Source organism: Eublepharis macularius, chromosome 13 (genome assembly GCF_028583425.1).
Source record: "Eublepharis macularius isolate TG4126 chromosome 13, MPM_Emac_v1.0, whole genome shotgun sequence".
Lineage (NCBI taxonomy): Eukaryota > Metazoa > Chordata > Lepidosauria > Squamata > Eublepharidae > Eublepharis > Eublepharis macularius.
Genome location: NC_072802.1, coordinates 4747822 through 4763899, shown reverse-complemented (window position 1 = coordinate 4763899; position 16078 = coordinate 4747822). Strand labels below are relative to the sequence as shown.

General features: G+C 52.5%; 1 protein-coding gene across 1 annotated transcript in view; it reads right to left on the bottom strand.

The window, feature by feature from the left end:
- Positions 1-13545, bottom strand: part of MSN (moesin) — a 79175-nt gene extending 65630 nt beyond the window's left edge. The window contains exon 1 of the mRNA XM_054995945.1: positions 13458-13545. Within this exon, the coding sequence (XP_054851920.1) occupies positions 13458-13469 (12 nt within the window). The 5' untranslated portion in view covers positions 13470-13545. The remainder of the gene's footprint in view (positions 1-13457) is intronic.
- Positions 13546-16078: the final 2533 nt, after the last annotated feature.

Sequence of the window (16078 nt, the reverse complement as noted above, 5' to 3'; positions counted from 1 at the left end):
CAAAGGACAAAATGGGAAAGGGGTGACCTTGCATGTTGCCCTGAGCTCCTCATAAGGAGGGCAGGATAAAAATGTGAATCAACAGAACAAGAATGAACAAAAGTGGGACAATTATAATGCTAGAGATTTGACCCTTTTGGGAAAACATCACCTGCAGGCATTCTATGTCTCTGTGTATCAGTTCACCGTTCAAACAGTTCTAGACATGTCACCAAATCAAGGCGTTTCGCAAGGCAGCATGAATGTTCTTCGAAAGGTCCATGTCTGTCAAATGTTGTCCCCAACATGTCTGGCACTGTGGGGGGGGGGTCGCAGGGAGGAGAAAAAGCAGGACAGGAAACAACATCCCCCCCTTTTGCCTTCTTGAGGGGTTCCACAAAGATTGCTGATGTTTAAACTTTGATCTGGCCCATCACTGTTGTCCCAAAACCGAAGCCAGATGCTGCAGTCTGGGATGGCTGAAGGGCATCTCAGCACTGACCTGACCTGGCCCAGGATGTGGCCAAGGCAAAACTCTCAGGTACATGGAAAAGTCAACATTCCATGGGAGCAGGAAAACGCCAATTCAAATACAGTTTCCTGGGGTGGGTGAACTGCTTCTTCCCAGAGTAGGGGCCAAATGAGATGTTACAGGCAAGACTGATAACTGAGCTCCTAACTGTATTTGTAGTTTGAAGCACCAGAGGGTGACCTGCTTCAGGAGTGAAGGGAGGGCCCAGCAGCAGGAGGGGGCATTTCCCCAGTCTGCGCATCCTCCAAGTTGCCATTAGCCGTGCAGCTGGGGTGTGCGTGTGTGTGTGAAATGGAGTAAAGGTAACTGAAGGAAATCTAGATTCAGAATCATCGGTGGGAACGCCCTTCCCACAGCACCTCTGCTCTGCATGGGCAGGACGGCACTCCACATTTGAACTAAAAAAAACAAGAACCCACCCACCAAGGGAGTAAGTGGGAAGAAGCACAAGGGGCTCACATTCTTCCCCAAAGATGTCAGAGGAGGAGAAAAGAGAGAGAATGACTAACTTCCCAAACAGACACCCTTGCGATGCTGGTGGGCAGCCCCAGAAAGCCCCCTGCCTCACCACTCATCTCCTTTGTACACAACAATTAGAGCTTTGACAGCAATTCTGAAAGGGTCATAGTGGAGAGCTCCATGAAAGCATCAGCCCCGTGTGCTGCAGTGCTGAAAAAGACAAACTCTATGCTGGGGATTAGTAGGACAGCGACTGAAAACAAAACAGCTAATATTATAATGCCCCTGTAGAGATCTGGGGTGCAGCCTCATTGGGAGTGCTGTGCGCAGTTCTGATCACTGTATCTCAAAAAGGACACTGCAGGGCAGAAAAAGTACAGAAGAGGACAACCAGAACGAGCTCCTTTCCTAGAAGGAAGGGCTGAAGAGTCGAGGATTTTCAGTTCAGAAAAGGAGATGGCCAAGTGGGGACAAGATAGAGGTTTATAAAATTCTGCATGGGACAGAGAGAACTTTTTCTCCTACTCGCCAAATACTGGGAGCTACTGCCCACCCGCAGTGAGTTGGCGGGCAGTAGATTCAGGAAGGACAAAACGACAATACTTCTTTACACAACAAGTGATCCATACGTGGAATCTGCTGCCAGAGGATGGCCAGGGCAGAGGCAGCTTTAAAGGGGGATGAGGCAGATTCATGGAGGTGATCTAGCAACAGCTACCAGCCGTGGTGACCAAGGGAAAACGCCACATTCACAGGCTGTGAAGCTCTGATGCCAGGGCCAGGAGGCAATGTCAGGGGAAGGCCTCAGTCTCTGTGCCCTCCAGGGCAACTGTTTAGCTTCTGTGTGAAACAGAATTCCGATCTAGAGAGAGCACCACTCTGATCCAACAGGGCTCTTCTGACGTTTTTATGAAAGAGAAACCAGAACACTAGCAGGCTGTCATCAAGCAGTGCCGAGCAGGATGGCAACATTTGACAAGCAGGCCTGGAGTCAGGCATGTAAAGTGGCATCACCTTCGCCCGCCCTCCAGTACACTCAGACTTGGTGTGGTTTTCCTTCCAGCAGCCTACAGAGTCACGGACTGGCCTCTTGCATACATGCCCTCACTTCCTCCTATGATGCAGAATATTGGTGCACGTCAAGTTTTCCCTCTTTTCCAAAGTAAGGAGAGGCAGGAGGCTTCAGGGCAGGAATTCACACGGACTGGCCTCTTGCATACATGCCCTCACTTCCTCCTATGATGCAGAATATTGGTGCACGTCAAGTTTTCCCTCTTTTCCAAAGTAAGGAGAGGCAGGAGGCTTCAGGGCAGGAATTCACAACACGAAGGCCTCTTGCAACCTCTGACGCATCTACACTCACTGCACACAAAGGGGCAAAAGAGATGCTACATCAGGAGATCCGTTCACATCTCATTTTTTAAATACTTAATAGACAATGATTGGGGGGGGGGTTATGTGGTACAACAGGGAGTTATTACTTTTGTCAGTGCCATTATCTAAATTTCAGTCCCCCGACTCTACTTGTCCCATGGGGTGGGGGGAAGACCTATAGGTACCCACCCCCCAACCCGTGTGAGGACACAACTAAGCAGAGAATGGTGTTGGAGGAGGGACCACAGAAGGGCAGGCTTAACCCTAATTGGATTGCATCTACACCCTCCCAACTACTCTAAATGCAGAGGAGGAGGAAGCTGTGGGAGATCTGTTCACAACTCTCCTACCATCACATTGTTTGGCCCCCAGACACACCGCTTGGCACCAGCATTCTGCTGTGGCTACGGAGGCTGCCTACAGACTCCAGGACTGCCCCCACCGCAGATGCTCAAGCTACTGGCAAGCATTTCCTTGCCTTTGCAACAAGCAGAAGGCTTCAGGAGCAGGCTCTGCTCACAGCCACGGCCAGGTGCTTGCCAGGAACTGTGTGTCTACTGTTCAAGGTTTTAAGACGTTTTGCCACTTAAAGCATTCCTAGGTAAAGCATCACCACCAATGCAAAGCCTTTGCAACCATTTGGCTTTTGCCTGGGGTGAACTGCATCACCTCTGAAGGCAGCCTCAGAGAAGCCAGTGCCAGAAGGCTTCCCATTTTTGCCTCTCCAAGCGCAGGACAGATAATTTGTTCTCTCCGGCATTAATCGTCTCGTTGTCATCTGCAGAATCACTGACTTCATGCTGTCGTGCAGTGAAAGGCAGGGGAAAATCCTACCCTTTTCACTACATTGTTGGGATTTCCAGTAACAAGCTGCTTTTGCAACATGCGTCACTAAGAACGGCTGCCCAATGTATAGATACGCATAGAAAAACGTATAGAAAAACTGAACAGAGGAAAACTCCAGGTGCCAACATGCACGCAGACAAGGACCAAGGAAAGACCTGGGAGAAGCCACACGTGCAAGATCACGTTCTGCAGCAATTTCACAGGATGCAAAAACTGTGCACAGAGACTGGCCACCATGAAACAGAGCTTTCTAGAGCCTGAAGACCTGTGGCCACCCACCCACCTGTAGGAAACAACAACTCTGTCCAAGTGCAAAGCGTGCCTGCCTGGTCACAGAGGGGGGGGGGGGGGTTGCTGATCTGCCATCAAGCTGCAGTTTGGGGTCTTAAAAAAGAGGTGCTGGTACTTAAGAGGTTCCCCTCTCAGCCCAAGTCACAAAAGCCCAAGAGGTGTCAGTACACCATACACTATTATTATGGTTTATTTTAGTCCATTTTTCTCACCGAGATCCAAGGAGATGACATACTGCAAGTGAATACAATATAATCCATAGCTAGGGCATTCACACAGCAAGAATACGACGTGATCAACAGTTGGGACATCCAATGAAGAGTAGGGTATCGTAGCCCCAAATTTGAATACTAGCATAAAGATAGACAGATGAAACCTTTCTGAATTAAAGTGTAAGTAATTAGCATGACATCTTAAGCAGCCTTAAACTACACAGTAGGAGCATATATACATCACCAGACAGTACTTGGCTTCCTAATCTATAGTCATTACACTGTACCAGTGCATATCCCTGAAAAAAAACCGTGGGTCACCTTTTAGCTAACAAACGTTTAACAAACACATCAAGGCTAGCAGACATTTCCAGGTTATTATTTCTACTCCTCTTCAGACCACAGCCCAGGGGCTCAGCTAAACAGCCCCCAGAGGCTGACAATTGCACGTCATCAAGCCCTAGGAAATTAGAAGAATATCTTTTACTATAGAAGCAACTTCTCAATGACAGGTCAGGTTCAAAGGGTGCCCTAGCATTTGGGTAAAAGAATTTCTGCGAAGAGCAACCAAAGATTCCATAACTAAAGATATGGACAGCCAGGCCAGCGCCCTGGTCTTTGTATAGAAAAACAGGTGAGAGAGAGACCAGGGGAAGCAGAATCCATGAGCCAACTCCAAATCTATGGTGTTCAGAATGTGTCACTTAGGAGAGCATACAGCTCCACCTAAGAGGATCTCGGGGAGCAAAGAGGAATAGCCTCCACTAGAGGCCCTGAAGAGCTGTTGCCAATCAGAAGCGACAATCTGTGGTTAGATGGAGCATTGATCCGATTCTGCACCGGACAGGTTCAACTGCTCACAGATGCATCTCACCTTTGGATGGCCCAGCCCACCCCTTAGAAGGCAAGCTGGTTAAAGGTGCTAATAGGTTAACTCATGGGGCCAAACTAGACCATATGATTTTTGAACAAGATCCACAGCAAATGAGGGGGGGATGTTGGGCAAGAGCCCCTCTTTCCTCCACAGCACAGTCCTGAGCTGAATCAGGCCCCACAGCAGCTGATGTGGGGAAAGCAAGCGGGGTCTATCTATCTTGCAGTTCGGCCCTCATATGGAAGAGACTGAGCGCTCCTGCCTGAATGGGAACCGAGATGTGGAAATGTCAGAGCTTCTCTCTAAAGCAGGCCTTGCTGCTGGGTGTGTGCCTGATGATTCAGCTCCAGATAACAGCAGCTTTATTGTGCTAATTCAGGGATGGCCTATGGAAAGGGGAGCGCCAAATAAGGCCTTTTTTTGAGTTGCACCAAGCTAGGGAAGAGTCCAGGAGCTGACATCACTCAGAGGAAGCACTGAGTCACCAGCCTCTTTCAAAAGCTGGAAAGAGACCAGACGGAGTCTCTAATCTGGCCATCACGCTGCATTTTGGAGCAGGGATGCCTCACCTCAAGAGGTGGGGCTGGAAGGAAAAAAGCCTGCCTGCCTGCCACAAACTGACTGAATAAGCACTTCAGAAGTGCACACATTCTGGCCAAAGACCTGCCATTTCCTGCCAGGCACTCAGGGGAAGAGGAGACACCACAAAGCTTCACAGCAGAGCAGCTTCATGTGAATGCCTGAAAGCCAGAGCTTCCTTCCTCTCAAGGCAGCTGCCTCATTTCCGGGGGTGGGGGGTGGGGGGGCAGGTCAGCTCTCCTGTGCAAAGGCACAGCTTGCTTCATTCACAAACCTATTTAGATTCCCCGGGCCAGCGAGTGTTGAGTCCTACCAAGTTCTGTGCAGAAAGGAGGTCAGCATGGCTAGGGGGGAGATTTTATTCTCGCTGTTCTGGGAAGACTTTTTAAAATGGTTACAAAAACTTGGATTTAAGGGCCGTCTCTTTCATACACAAACCCCCCCAAATGAGATCATCGCAGCAGACTCCAAACCACCGAATTCTTGCAATTTAGTTTACCCGTCCAAACAGGTTGAAGCACATTCTGCAGCCTGTCCGCGGCAGCTGGCCTTCCCCGGAAAGTACCAAGCTGCCTTACAGAAAATCTTACCGGATCCTGCCATGTTGCCTGCCCCAGCAGATCACAGCTCAGACAGGCTGGCAGTTTTCCCAATCTTCCCTGCATTTCCACTGAGAAGGGACTTAACCTTTGCATGCTTTATTCAAATTGTGTAAGAATGGGAAGGGGACGTTTGCAGGCAAAAGGCTTTAGGTTACGTTTCCTGCCTTATTCATCGGCAGCTGTGCATCTGGTGCAAGATGCTTGTGAGAATCAAGGTAACAAATAGCAGGTTGCTACCCCCCCACCCCCCAGCTAGAACTAAACCGGGACAAGACCTCTCAAGACAGCTACTGTGAAGAAAGGCACCCCTGATGCAAGCGAGAGGGACTTCCTTAAACGTCCAGCTGAGGCAGGGGTGTCCCCCCCACACAGCCACTCTCACCATTTGCAAGTAGGAATGTCAGCCTACACAGCCACGTTCCAGGAAGCACTCCAAGAAACAGTGAATATATGAAGGTATCAGCATTCGTCAGCATACAGAACACAAAGCATCTTGCGTGACATTCATACAAGCACACTTGAAGGAGTATGGGACAAGGGAAGGAGAGGGTTAAATTCTTTAGTTAGGTGGTCACCTAAACAGTTTTCAAGTATGGTCTGGAGATATTTACTCTGAATCCTGCTGGCTGCTACATGACATCCTTCAGTATGAAAGAAAGACTGTGATAGTGGGGCACACAGGATGATGGCAGCCTGCCACACAGCAAGTCGCTACTGAGAGAAGCACAGCTGCGCGCATAAAAGTGCACATTTGTTACCGATCACCTGGAAATTGCCTCCTGGTGCAGTTCTACCCACTCATCAGAAAGGGGCTCTGCAGCCTGCAAGGTGAAGAAGCAACCGGGCAGAGCTGGAAAAGGCCGCCAAGCCAAGCTCTCTCTCCGACTGCAAGTCCTCCAGGCCCACGGCGCTCGTTCAGCTTTGCCACATGTAAACTGGCTAGTCTTGTGGTTCAAAAGAGGTACCTTTAGAGGAGCTTCGTTCCAAGTTGTGCGAAGGATCAATCTGATTCATCAGGCAAGAAATCTACAAGGGCAGAAGCCTAGGGAGCGATCCTAAGGAGGCCTGCTGGAAGAAGTCCCATTCCATTCAACGATTCTTACTTTCAGGAAAGTGTTCTTAGGAACGCAGCCCTGGGTGCAGTTCTAAGATGAGTCATCTAAAGACTTACCGTAAGGAAGAGCCACATTCACCTGAACTCCACCTCCACCTCCAAAGCAGCACCTCCTGCACTGTAGTTACTCACAAGGGCACACAACCTGCTCTCCCAGCCAGAAAGCGCCCCGTCTCTATCAAGTAATGCAGGAGTATCCCTACACAATCCTTGGCTGATTTCCCCACAGTTCCTTGCTTTCCTAAGGTGTGCCAGAACATGGTTGTCTCTGAAGTTCCTCAAAACAGCCCCCGCCCCAGTTCCTGGTGAGGAACAAGAGGAGGAGGAGGAGGGCAAGAGGCCCAATTCATTAGCAAAACAGTTCTGAGGGAGGGCTATAAGCCAGCACTCAGGGAAGAGGAGGCTGGGCATTCACCACCACAGGGAAGTTGGGTCACTGGCAACGCTTTTCAGAGAAGGCACCAAGCCTTCCCTTAGTGGCAAGCCAGACCCTTTGCGTTCAAGGGAACTGGGCCCAAAGAGGTGGGCTGCATGAACAGCAACGGGCAGCAGGACCAAGCAGGTTCTGGTCTCAGGTGTGAAGCAATTATTTCCACTCACCTTTCATCCTGGACCCGTCACTGTTGCACCTTCATTTAACATTTTCTAGACAAGAAGCGGGGGGCAAATGAAATAGCCAGAACCGCCACTGATTTCTACAGGCATCTTATTTTATTTTATTTCATTAATACCTGACCTTTCTCCCCAAGGTGGTTTTCATCATTCTTGTCTCCTCCATTTTATCCCCACAACAACTCTGCAAGACAGGTTAGGATGAGAGGGTGTGACAGGCCCAAGGTCACCCAGTGAGCTTCAAGGGCAGGGTGGGGGGTTAGAACCTGAGCCCCCCCCCCACGATCTTAATCCAACACACACATAGGAACAAAATGGATCCACTTTCACAGCAACAAGACGTTTGCTTTCAGCAACAACATTTGATTTCTATACCACCCTTCAGAACAACTTAACACCCACTCAGAGGTTTACAACATAAGTGTGTTATTCTTATCCCCACATCACCCTGTGAGGTGGGTAGGGCTGAGAGAGCTTCGAGAGAGCTGTGACTGACCCAAGGTCACCCAGCTGGCTTCAAGCGGAGGAGTGGGGAATCAAACCCGTCTCTCCAGATTAGAGTCCCAGCGCTCTTAACCACCACACCAAACTGGCTCAAGGATTTAAAGCAGAGGTCAATTTCTCAGTGCTACCATCTTGTGTGGAAGGGGCAGACAGACAACTCCTACTCCTGTCAGAGGAGTGGAGATTTCAGAAGAACCTTTAAAGAACGTTTTGATGCCGCCTCTCCTCAAAACGTGCTCCAGGCAGCTTAGTCAAAAATTAACTATTAACACTCTATTAAAAAACCAGCCCTAAAAACCTAAACGAGAGTGTAAGCCTTCCCTCTTTTACAGCAATATGGTAGAATCCATAGCTGCACACAGCCCTTGACCTCCTGCACTGCACCTGGGACCCACATCTTCCAAAGCGGAGAGTCTCCTTCACCACACCACAACCAGTACTAGGAAGCCATCAATTACACGCTCCATTTTCTTCCTCAACAGCATCTGCCTCTACCACATTAACCTTAAAGGGCCGTTCATGCCAGGATCATTTTTACTCCTAATGCTGCTATTTAAATTAACCGGTATTCCAGTCAGCATATGAAGCAGGGAATCCAACAAAGACCAACCGCTGTTGTCACCAGTGGCTTTCCAGAAGTGCCCTCGCCCTGATCAGGCGCTGTGCCCACCCAGTTCTTCCACGAAGGGACAGAGGGGATCTCAACACTCACACAAGCTGGGCCTTCGGCAAGAGGGCAGCAAGAGCTCCGTTCCACAGAAAACGAACACGTTCCCGAAGAGAGTCGCTGATTTAGAAGCTTCAGGCCAACAAACTGCTTCCAGGATTCATGGCAGGCCTGTGTGTGTAGGGGACTAAGGCAGAAAACAGTGTCTTGGTTCACACCAGCTCGAGTCAGGGGAGAGAAGCCAGCTTTGGCAGAGTGTGCTGCACGGCACATGTATCCCACAGACCAATGGTATCAATTCGCTTTTGCTGCAGTCCTGCACACATGCTGCTCTGAGATCACTTAAATGAAACTGAGCCACGTCATAAGAGATAGAAATGCTTAAACATTTCAGTGGGTTTCTAAACACCCATCTTCGATTGTAGCCTTGACTCCAACATGTGCAATTTATATGTACACAACACAGCAAATGCTGCAATCCACAAGTCTGTTAGCGTTCTCACTCCAAGCAAATTCAATTACCTATGAACCTGTGTCTAGGGAGGCAGTCCCTCCCAAACAAGCGATACAAGGCAGAGCGTTCTTGCTGTCACACTTGTGAATTTCCAAGGAGCGTGCAACTAACCAACCAGGCATTTTCTACATGCATCTTGAGCATCTAGGTGTTGCAGCACGTTCACTTTGGAAAAGGAGCCGCTGTATGGGCTTCTTCATTCTAACCTCCTTCGTACAACACGGCTGCAATCAGCAACATTTCTCCTTTTTAAAGCAAGCAATTTTGCGACCAAGAAAGGAAAACTAGTTGTCAAATCTTATTCAATATGGTTAACAATATGTTAACATAACGTCAATCCTGTGGATAGAAATCTGGCCATTTACATTCTTGAGTGAACCAAAGCAGCAGTAACCTTAAGATGTGTACAGCATAAGCCAAGCTAGATGGTGGTCCCCTAGTAGATCCCCAGCTGCCTGGATTCTTGCAACGATTGTTGGGCCTTGGCAGGGCTTATTTTCTGGGGAAAGAGGTGGTGGAACTCAGTGGGTTGCCAGCACAGGGGGCAACTCTTGGTGGGAGGTGGTGCCCCTGGTACCACACGTGCACATGCAAAGTGCACGCATGCTCCCAGGGCCAATGATGTCACTTTGGGTTAGCTGGAACAAGGGGGGAGGCTTTAAGCTTAAATCACGCTCGGCGAAAGTGATCGCATGGCTGGTGGCCCCGCCCCCTGATCTCCAGACAGAGGGGAGTTTAGATTGCCCTCCACGCTGCTCCAGCAGCGCAGAGGGCAATCTCAACTCCCCTCTGTCTGGAGATCAGGGGGCGGAGCCACCAGCCATGTGACCATTTTCAAGAGGTGCCAGAACTCTGTTCCCCCGCGTTCCAGCTGAAAAAAAGCCCCGGGCCTTGGTCTGATCCAGCAAGGCACTTGCATTCTTGCGTGTTATTGCTTTCTATCACCTGACACAGATTACCATTACAGAGTGTGTGGTGTCTGCATCTCGCTTTGTTACCCTAACCTAACAAGAGAATGGAGGGGACTTTTATAAAGGGCGGGAAGAGGAGTATAGGCTACTACACTGTTTATAGTATGTATCATCCTGCTTTCATTGCACTGTTTTCTATTTTTGTAATTCTAGTTTTTGCACTGTTTATCGCATATCATGTCTGATGCTTTTTTGCAGTTTCCAATTTTGTGATCTTAGTTCTATTTCATTGTTAAATGTCTAATGTTACTTGATTGCATTGTCATACACTGTGTAATCCACCTCGAGTCTCAATGAGAAAGGTGGCTATAAATGATGGTTTATACAGGTAAGCCCATGTGTACGTGCATTCATTGTCAAATAGTTACAAATCCTGAACCCAAATAGCTTGCCAGTAACTTAATTTGAGGATCAAACCAGACAACAGAGAAATGTTCTCTCGGAACAAGCAATCTGATCACAGAAGTTTTAAACCATGGTTCAAAGCCTTTTTCCGGAAAAGGAAGTGTTTGGGGAAAGTTGAAATAAATGTAATACTTGTTTTCTTATCAGACTTAAATTCGCTTTACTATTAAGAATATAAAAAGCATTATAATTAGAATTACATTTAAGGCTTAAACAGGCTTGTTACTCCTTAAAGACTGACTAATATTGGGCTGGTTGCCTTTACAGTGTCACAAGAAGCTGTCTCTGAATGCTTACCTGCCTACTTGGGGAGGGAGGCTGTGGCCAGCTAGGGCAGAGCTGCTACCACCTGTTCTGCCCCTCCAGCCCCTGGAAGCTGAAAGGGCTTCCTTCGGAGGGAGGGAGGGAGGGAGGGAGCCAGCGCCCGCCTGCCCACCCAGACTGTTGCCATCAAGGGCGGAGATTCCAGCATCTGCTCTGCCTTTCCCTGCCTTGTACATTAGCTTCTTGATGATAGACTTATTGTTAACCTTGGTTTTAAAATTGTTTATTTCCCTTGTGTCTCTGTTGTGGGGGTACTATTGTAAGCTACTTTGAATCCCAACAGAGTGGGAAGAAGTAGCTTGAAAGCCCCCTAAACAAATAAAATGATTTTAGCTGTAGCAAATTTAACATGGCCCCTCCTCAGAACTTAAAAACTTGTTTGCCTTAGCTTTATCCAAATATACTCAGTTTTAGATGGCAGAGAAAGCTACACTATATTGTACCCAAGGAATGTGTTCTTTGAAGCAGTTGGGAAACTTGAGGTGGGGGTATGTTTGTTAATAAAATCAGTTTGGTAAAGGAAGATATTGTCCAGCCCTAAAAAGCATCCATCTCTCCAAGCAGACAACTTTATCCAGGGCCTGCAACAGTTGCTTTCAGAAGTAACAGAGAAACTAAGACACGGCCCAAAAGAAACACCCTTCTCTCCACTAGAAAAATATCTGGTCCCTGCCTTGAGCCTATTAAGAGCTAGCAGCCCACCTTTCTTCTCATCACAGTTAGTTTTTGAAAGATTAATAGTTTCTAGAGGCAGCTGTTCACAGGCTGGCTCGTATTGTTTAGTCTCCATGACCATCAGAAGTGAAGATCTGCACAGATCATCTTTTTTCAGTCCTACGCTGCGCTTCCTGATCTGACGTGAGTATTTCCAACACAGATTAATGTCTTTCACACACACATTGAAGAAGATGGGAGGAGGAATCGGAAGTTGGTGTAACAAAGAGTTGCCTATGTCCATTATACACAGAAATACTCTAGATGTTTCTAGTTATTAGAAAGCACTGGGGGGACCAGAGGGCAGTGAGTGCAGTGGTAGGAGTGCTAAGACTCCAATCTGGGAGATCGGGATTCGAACTCCCACTCTGCCAGGCGAGCTGCTGCCTGACCCTCAGGCGAGGCCGCGTTTTTCACCTCAACGTCTGTTGAGAGGGGTGTTTTGAGACTAAAATGAAGGTGAGGCGACCGAGGCCGGCCCCTTTGGGTCCCCACGGGGCGAAAGGATGAGCAGAAATGAAGAAAAGCCGCGCCGACACTCTGCGGCCAGGAGCTTGTCGCGCCTGTGAAGGGGCCGCATTTCCAGAGAGGCCTCCCGCGTCTCAAGCCCCAACCTGAAGCAGCGGCCGCCTTTCGCCCCCCCCCCCCGGAGCAACAGCCGCCCCCGAAGCCATTGCCAAGGCATGAGGTCAGCCACATGCGCAGCTCCCGCGGCCGCCTGCGTTGGCCGAGCTGCTCCCAACCGAGGTGGCCAAAGCGACCCACCCAAGCCCCGGCCCGGCCCGGCCGCCTCAGCCCGAAGCGGCAGCAGGGCGTGCCCGGAATCGAAACGGGAAGAGCCCCTCTTACGACATCCGTCTCAGCCGCGGGACGCCCGCGGAGCAGCAACGGCTGCCGCGGCGCGTCCCCCTTCCTGGCTGATGCAAGCGCAAGACCCGCCAGCCGCGGAGCCGCGCCAAAGGGGCCGGGGGGGGGGGCAGGAGGGGCGCCCTTGCGCGGAACAGCCCCCCCCCCCCGCCGCAGGTCCCGCGCGCGCGCCAGGCTCCCGGCCCCCTCCCGCAGAAGGGCGGGCGCGGCGCTCCCTCCAAGCGCCTCTTCGCCGCAGGCAACAACCGACGGAGCCTCGTCAGCTGCCCGCCTGCGCTCAGGGGCCCCTCAGCCGGGACGCGCAGGCCCCGCCCGGGAGGCTCCGGCCAAGCCCAGCACTGCTGGGCGCATCTCCGTGCGGGGCCGCCGGCCGGCCTGCCGAGGGGGAAAGCAAGCGGCAGCTGCCGGCTGCGAGAGGCTCGCCTCCTTCCCAGGCAGGGGAGGGCCCGGCCCGGCCCGGCCCTCTTTGTTCCGCGCGCTCCTTCCCCCGGAGCCCGTCAAGTCGGGGCTTGACACACGCGGCAGCCGAAGGGAGCCGCTCGCCATCGCGCCCAGGCAGGCGCGGCTCCGCCACGACCCCGCCGAGGCCGCTAGAGCGCCAGGACCGCCCTTTGGCCGGCGCCCGCGGCGCCACGAGCGGCGCAGGGTTCCTCCTCGAAGCCCGCGCCCCTCGGCCCGCTTCGCCCGGCGCCCGAACCAGGGGAGAAGGCCCCGCCCGCCGCCCGCTCGGAAGCCGGGCGCGGCCCAGCGGCGTGGCCCGCCCGCGCCCCCACTCCTCCGGGGGAGCCCGTTCTCTGGCCCGCCAGCCCCGAGCAGGCGACGCGCAGCCAGGCCGAGGCCGCCCAGGGCCCGGCGCGCCCTCCCCGGCCCAGAGGCCGCCCAGCCCCTCGGGCATCCCCCGCGCTGCCCCGCGGCTCTCCCCGGCCCCCCTCGTGGCCCGCCCGCCCGCCCGCCCCCCAGGAACGCATCGCCGCGGGCGCCAGGCCGGCCCGGGCGAAGGGCCCCGGCTGCACGTACCGTTTTCGGCATCTTGCCGGCGAGCTGGGCGCGGCACTGGCGGGCTTCTCTCGGGCTGCGGGCAGAGCGGGCGCCTCTCGCTAGCGGGACCCGGAGCGTGACTGGGCGGCCGCGGCAGCCCCCGCCTTCTCGCCCAGCGCGCCGCCTTTATTCTGGGCAGGGACTGCCGAGCCCCCGCCCCGCCGGCCGCCACCCCCGCGGGGCCCGCGCCGGCCCGCCCCGCGCCTCTCCCGCGGGGCTCCGGCGGGGGGCGAGTTGGCGGGCGGCAGCGCTCGGCGGCTCTTGCTGCCGGCCACGGGTGGGCGCGGCGAGGCTCCGCGGGGCCGAGGCCGCCATCTAGCCTTGCGTCCCGCGCCGGGATTGCGCCGAGGCCGCCGCCGTCCCGTCCCAGTTGCGCCGTCGTGCAAGCAAACGCCGCGCCAGGATGGCTCGGACGCTGCGAGGCTCTTGGGCAGGAGGCGGCTGGGCAGCCGGCGGGACTCCGGAATGCGCAGGAACTGGCTGCCGTTCCGCGCAGTAGAAGACCCGGAGGGAGTCGGTGCGCGTTTTCTCGTTTCCCGTGCAGGCGCTGCCGCAGATGCGCGTTCGGGGCCAGCGCTGCAGCCCTGGACAAGCCCGACCCGGAGAGGGCCGCCCCCGCCCCCCAGTTCAGCAGTTGCGCACGTTAATGCGCATGCGGTTAAAACAGCGTTTTCGCATCAATAACGGCGCACCTATATCCTACAGGTATATATTTAAGAATCATTCTATATAATTTTATGGCACTTAGTGTTCCAAGCCCTTCACAGGTATTACCTGCTGTCCTTACAGCAACCCTGTTAGGTCGGCCGGTATTACTATTTACATATTGTGTGAGAGGGAAGAGGTGAGACGGGGGGGGGGGCTGCTTGTCTAAAGCCACCTGGTGACTTCATGGCAGAAGCAAGATTGGGGGGGGGGCGCTTCCTGGGGCGAGATGACCCACTTAGCACAAAAACATAACTAGTCTGAATAGGCCTTGCAAATGAGAAAAAGCTTGTTTCGGTGGAGCAGCATAGAAGAGGGGCCTGCGCTAAAGCGTTTCTCAGCCTCTGTGCTCCGGCCCACTTTCCCCTCAGTTTTCTCGCTGGGGTTTTAATGTGGAAACTCAGAATTCAGGAAGTGTCGCTGGGGAGGGCAATTTGGGGCAGAGAAATGAGAGGAGAAAGGCCTCGTCCCTCCCCCTGGGCCTTAGATAACCCTCAGAGGAGAGGCTGTTCAGCACAGCCGCTTTGGGGGCCTCATCCGTTTATTTAAGGGATTTTCACTCCACCTTCTGTCAGGAAAGTCAACAAAGTGGTTTGTGGCACTTTGCACCCCCCCATAAAAACCCTGCAATATGAAACTGCAACCTTTCCTGAAGGCTCCCCCCCTCCCCCTTTCACTGCTGGGATTCCTGAGTGTCAGTCGCCAAGGCAGCGAAATTCCTGGCATTGCTTTGGATGCCAGAGTGGACTTCTGGAGATGGAGGCACTCGCCCACACTTTGCGCTCTTTAATTACATTTCTTATGATTTGGTGTTTGTCGTACCTGCTGCAGCCTCACGACAGAGCAGCCTTGTCATCCATCCCCTTGCTCGCCTGTATCCATTCTCAGAGGCACCTTGGAGAGCAGTGGCTGGGCCAGGACCAAGGCTAGCCAGTGAGTCTGTGGCAGAGACTAACGGGGGACATCTTGGTTCACAGCAGATGCTCTTGGCTACTATGCAGAGGCTCAGCCTCCCATCAGACAATAGCAGAGCTCGGGGAATCTGCTACCCAAGTCTTTCCTGTTCTGTCCTGCCAGGACATCCCCTGCCGGGCACTCCTTGGTACCACGGAACCTGCCAGTGAGCCACTTGCGTCTTGGGAATCGAATCCAAAGGTCCTTGAATGGAGCAGAACCAGGGAGCTTTGGGGTGCTCCCTGCCAACTGACTAGGTAGCAAAAAGAGGAGGGGGTGTGGCAAGTCATCCTTTGCCTGTGCAAGGAGCAAGCAGAAAATAAAGAGCATCTCCCACCCAAAGCCATGAACTGATTCTGGCTGTCCTCTGCCTCCTCGGAGCAAGGAGAGCCTGCTGAGAGCACCCATTCTGGAACGGCTGCCTCTGTCACAGGCTTGGAGCTTCCTGCCATCTTCTGGGACTTGCTGTGATCTGCTGCTGTGGCCAGTGTTTGCTGACCAAGTGGCGCCATTGGGTGTGGCTCTTCTTCAAAATTCTATATTTGTCCACAGGCTCATTTAGGGACTCATATTTTAGCATTAGAAAGGATGAATGCCAAATGCCCAGTTTCAGTTGCATTTCTCTCTGGATAGCCGTGGGTTAAAACGTGCAGGTCTGGTGGATTCTGCAGGGCTTTGTGGACCAAGCCCTAAGGAGTCGTCCACACGCTGCAGAATAAAACTGTGCAGAGAGTGCTGCTACGTTGGCCTGAAGGGCCCCCCCCCCTTCGAGTGGCTTCCTTGAAGGGGGCCATGGAGATTAAAGGACACTGCCTGGGGACCAGAACAATTGGCTTTTAAGGCACAGGAGTCTTTGAAGTCAGTTTTCCAGCAAGGATCTTCCAGAGGTAATGCATGCCACCAATCCTCCTGGAACAACTTTTGGAAAAATCTTAAGCAGC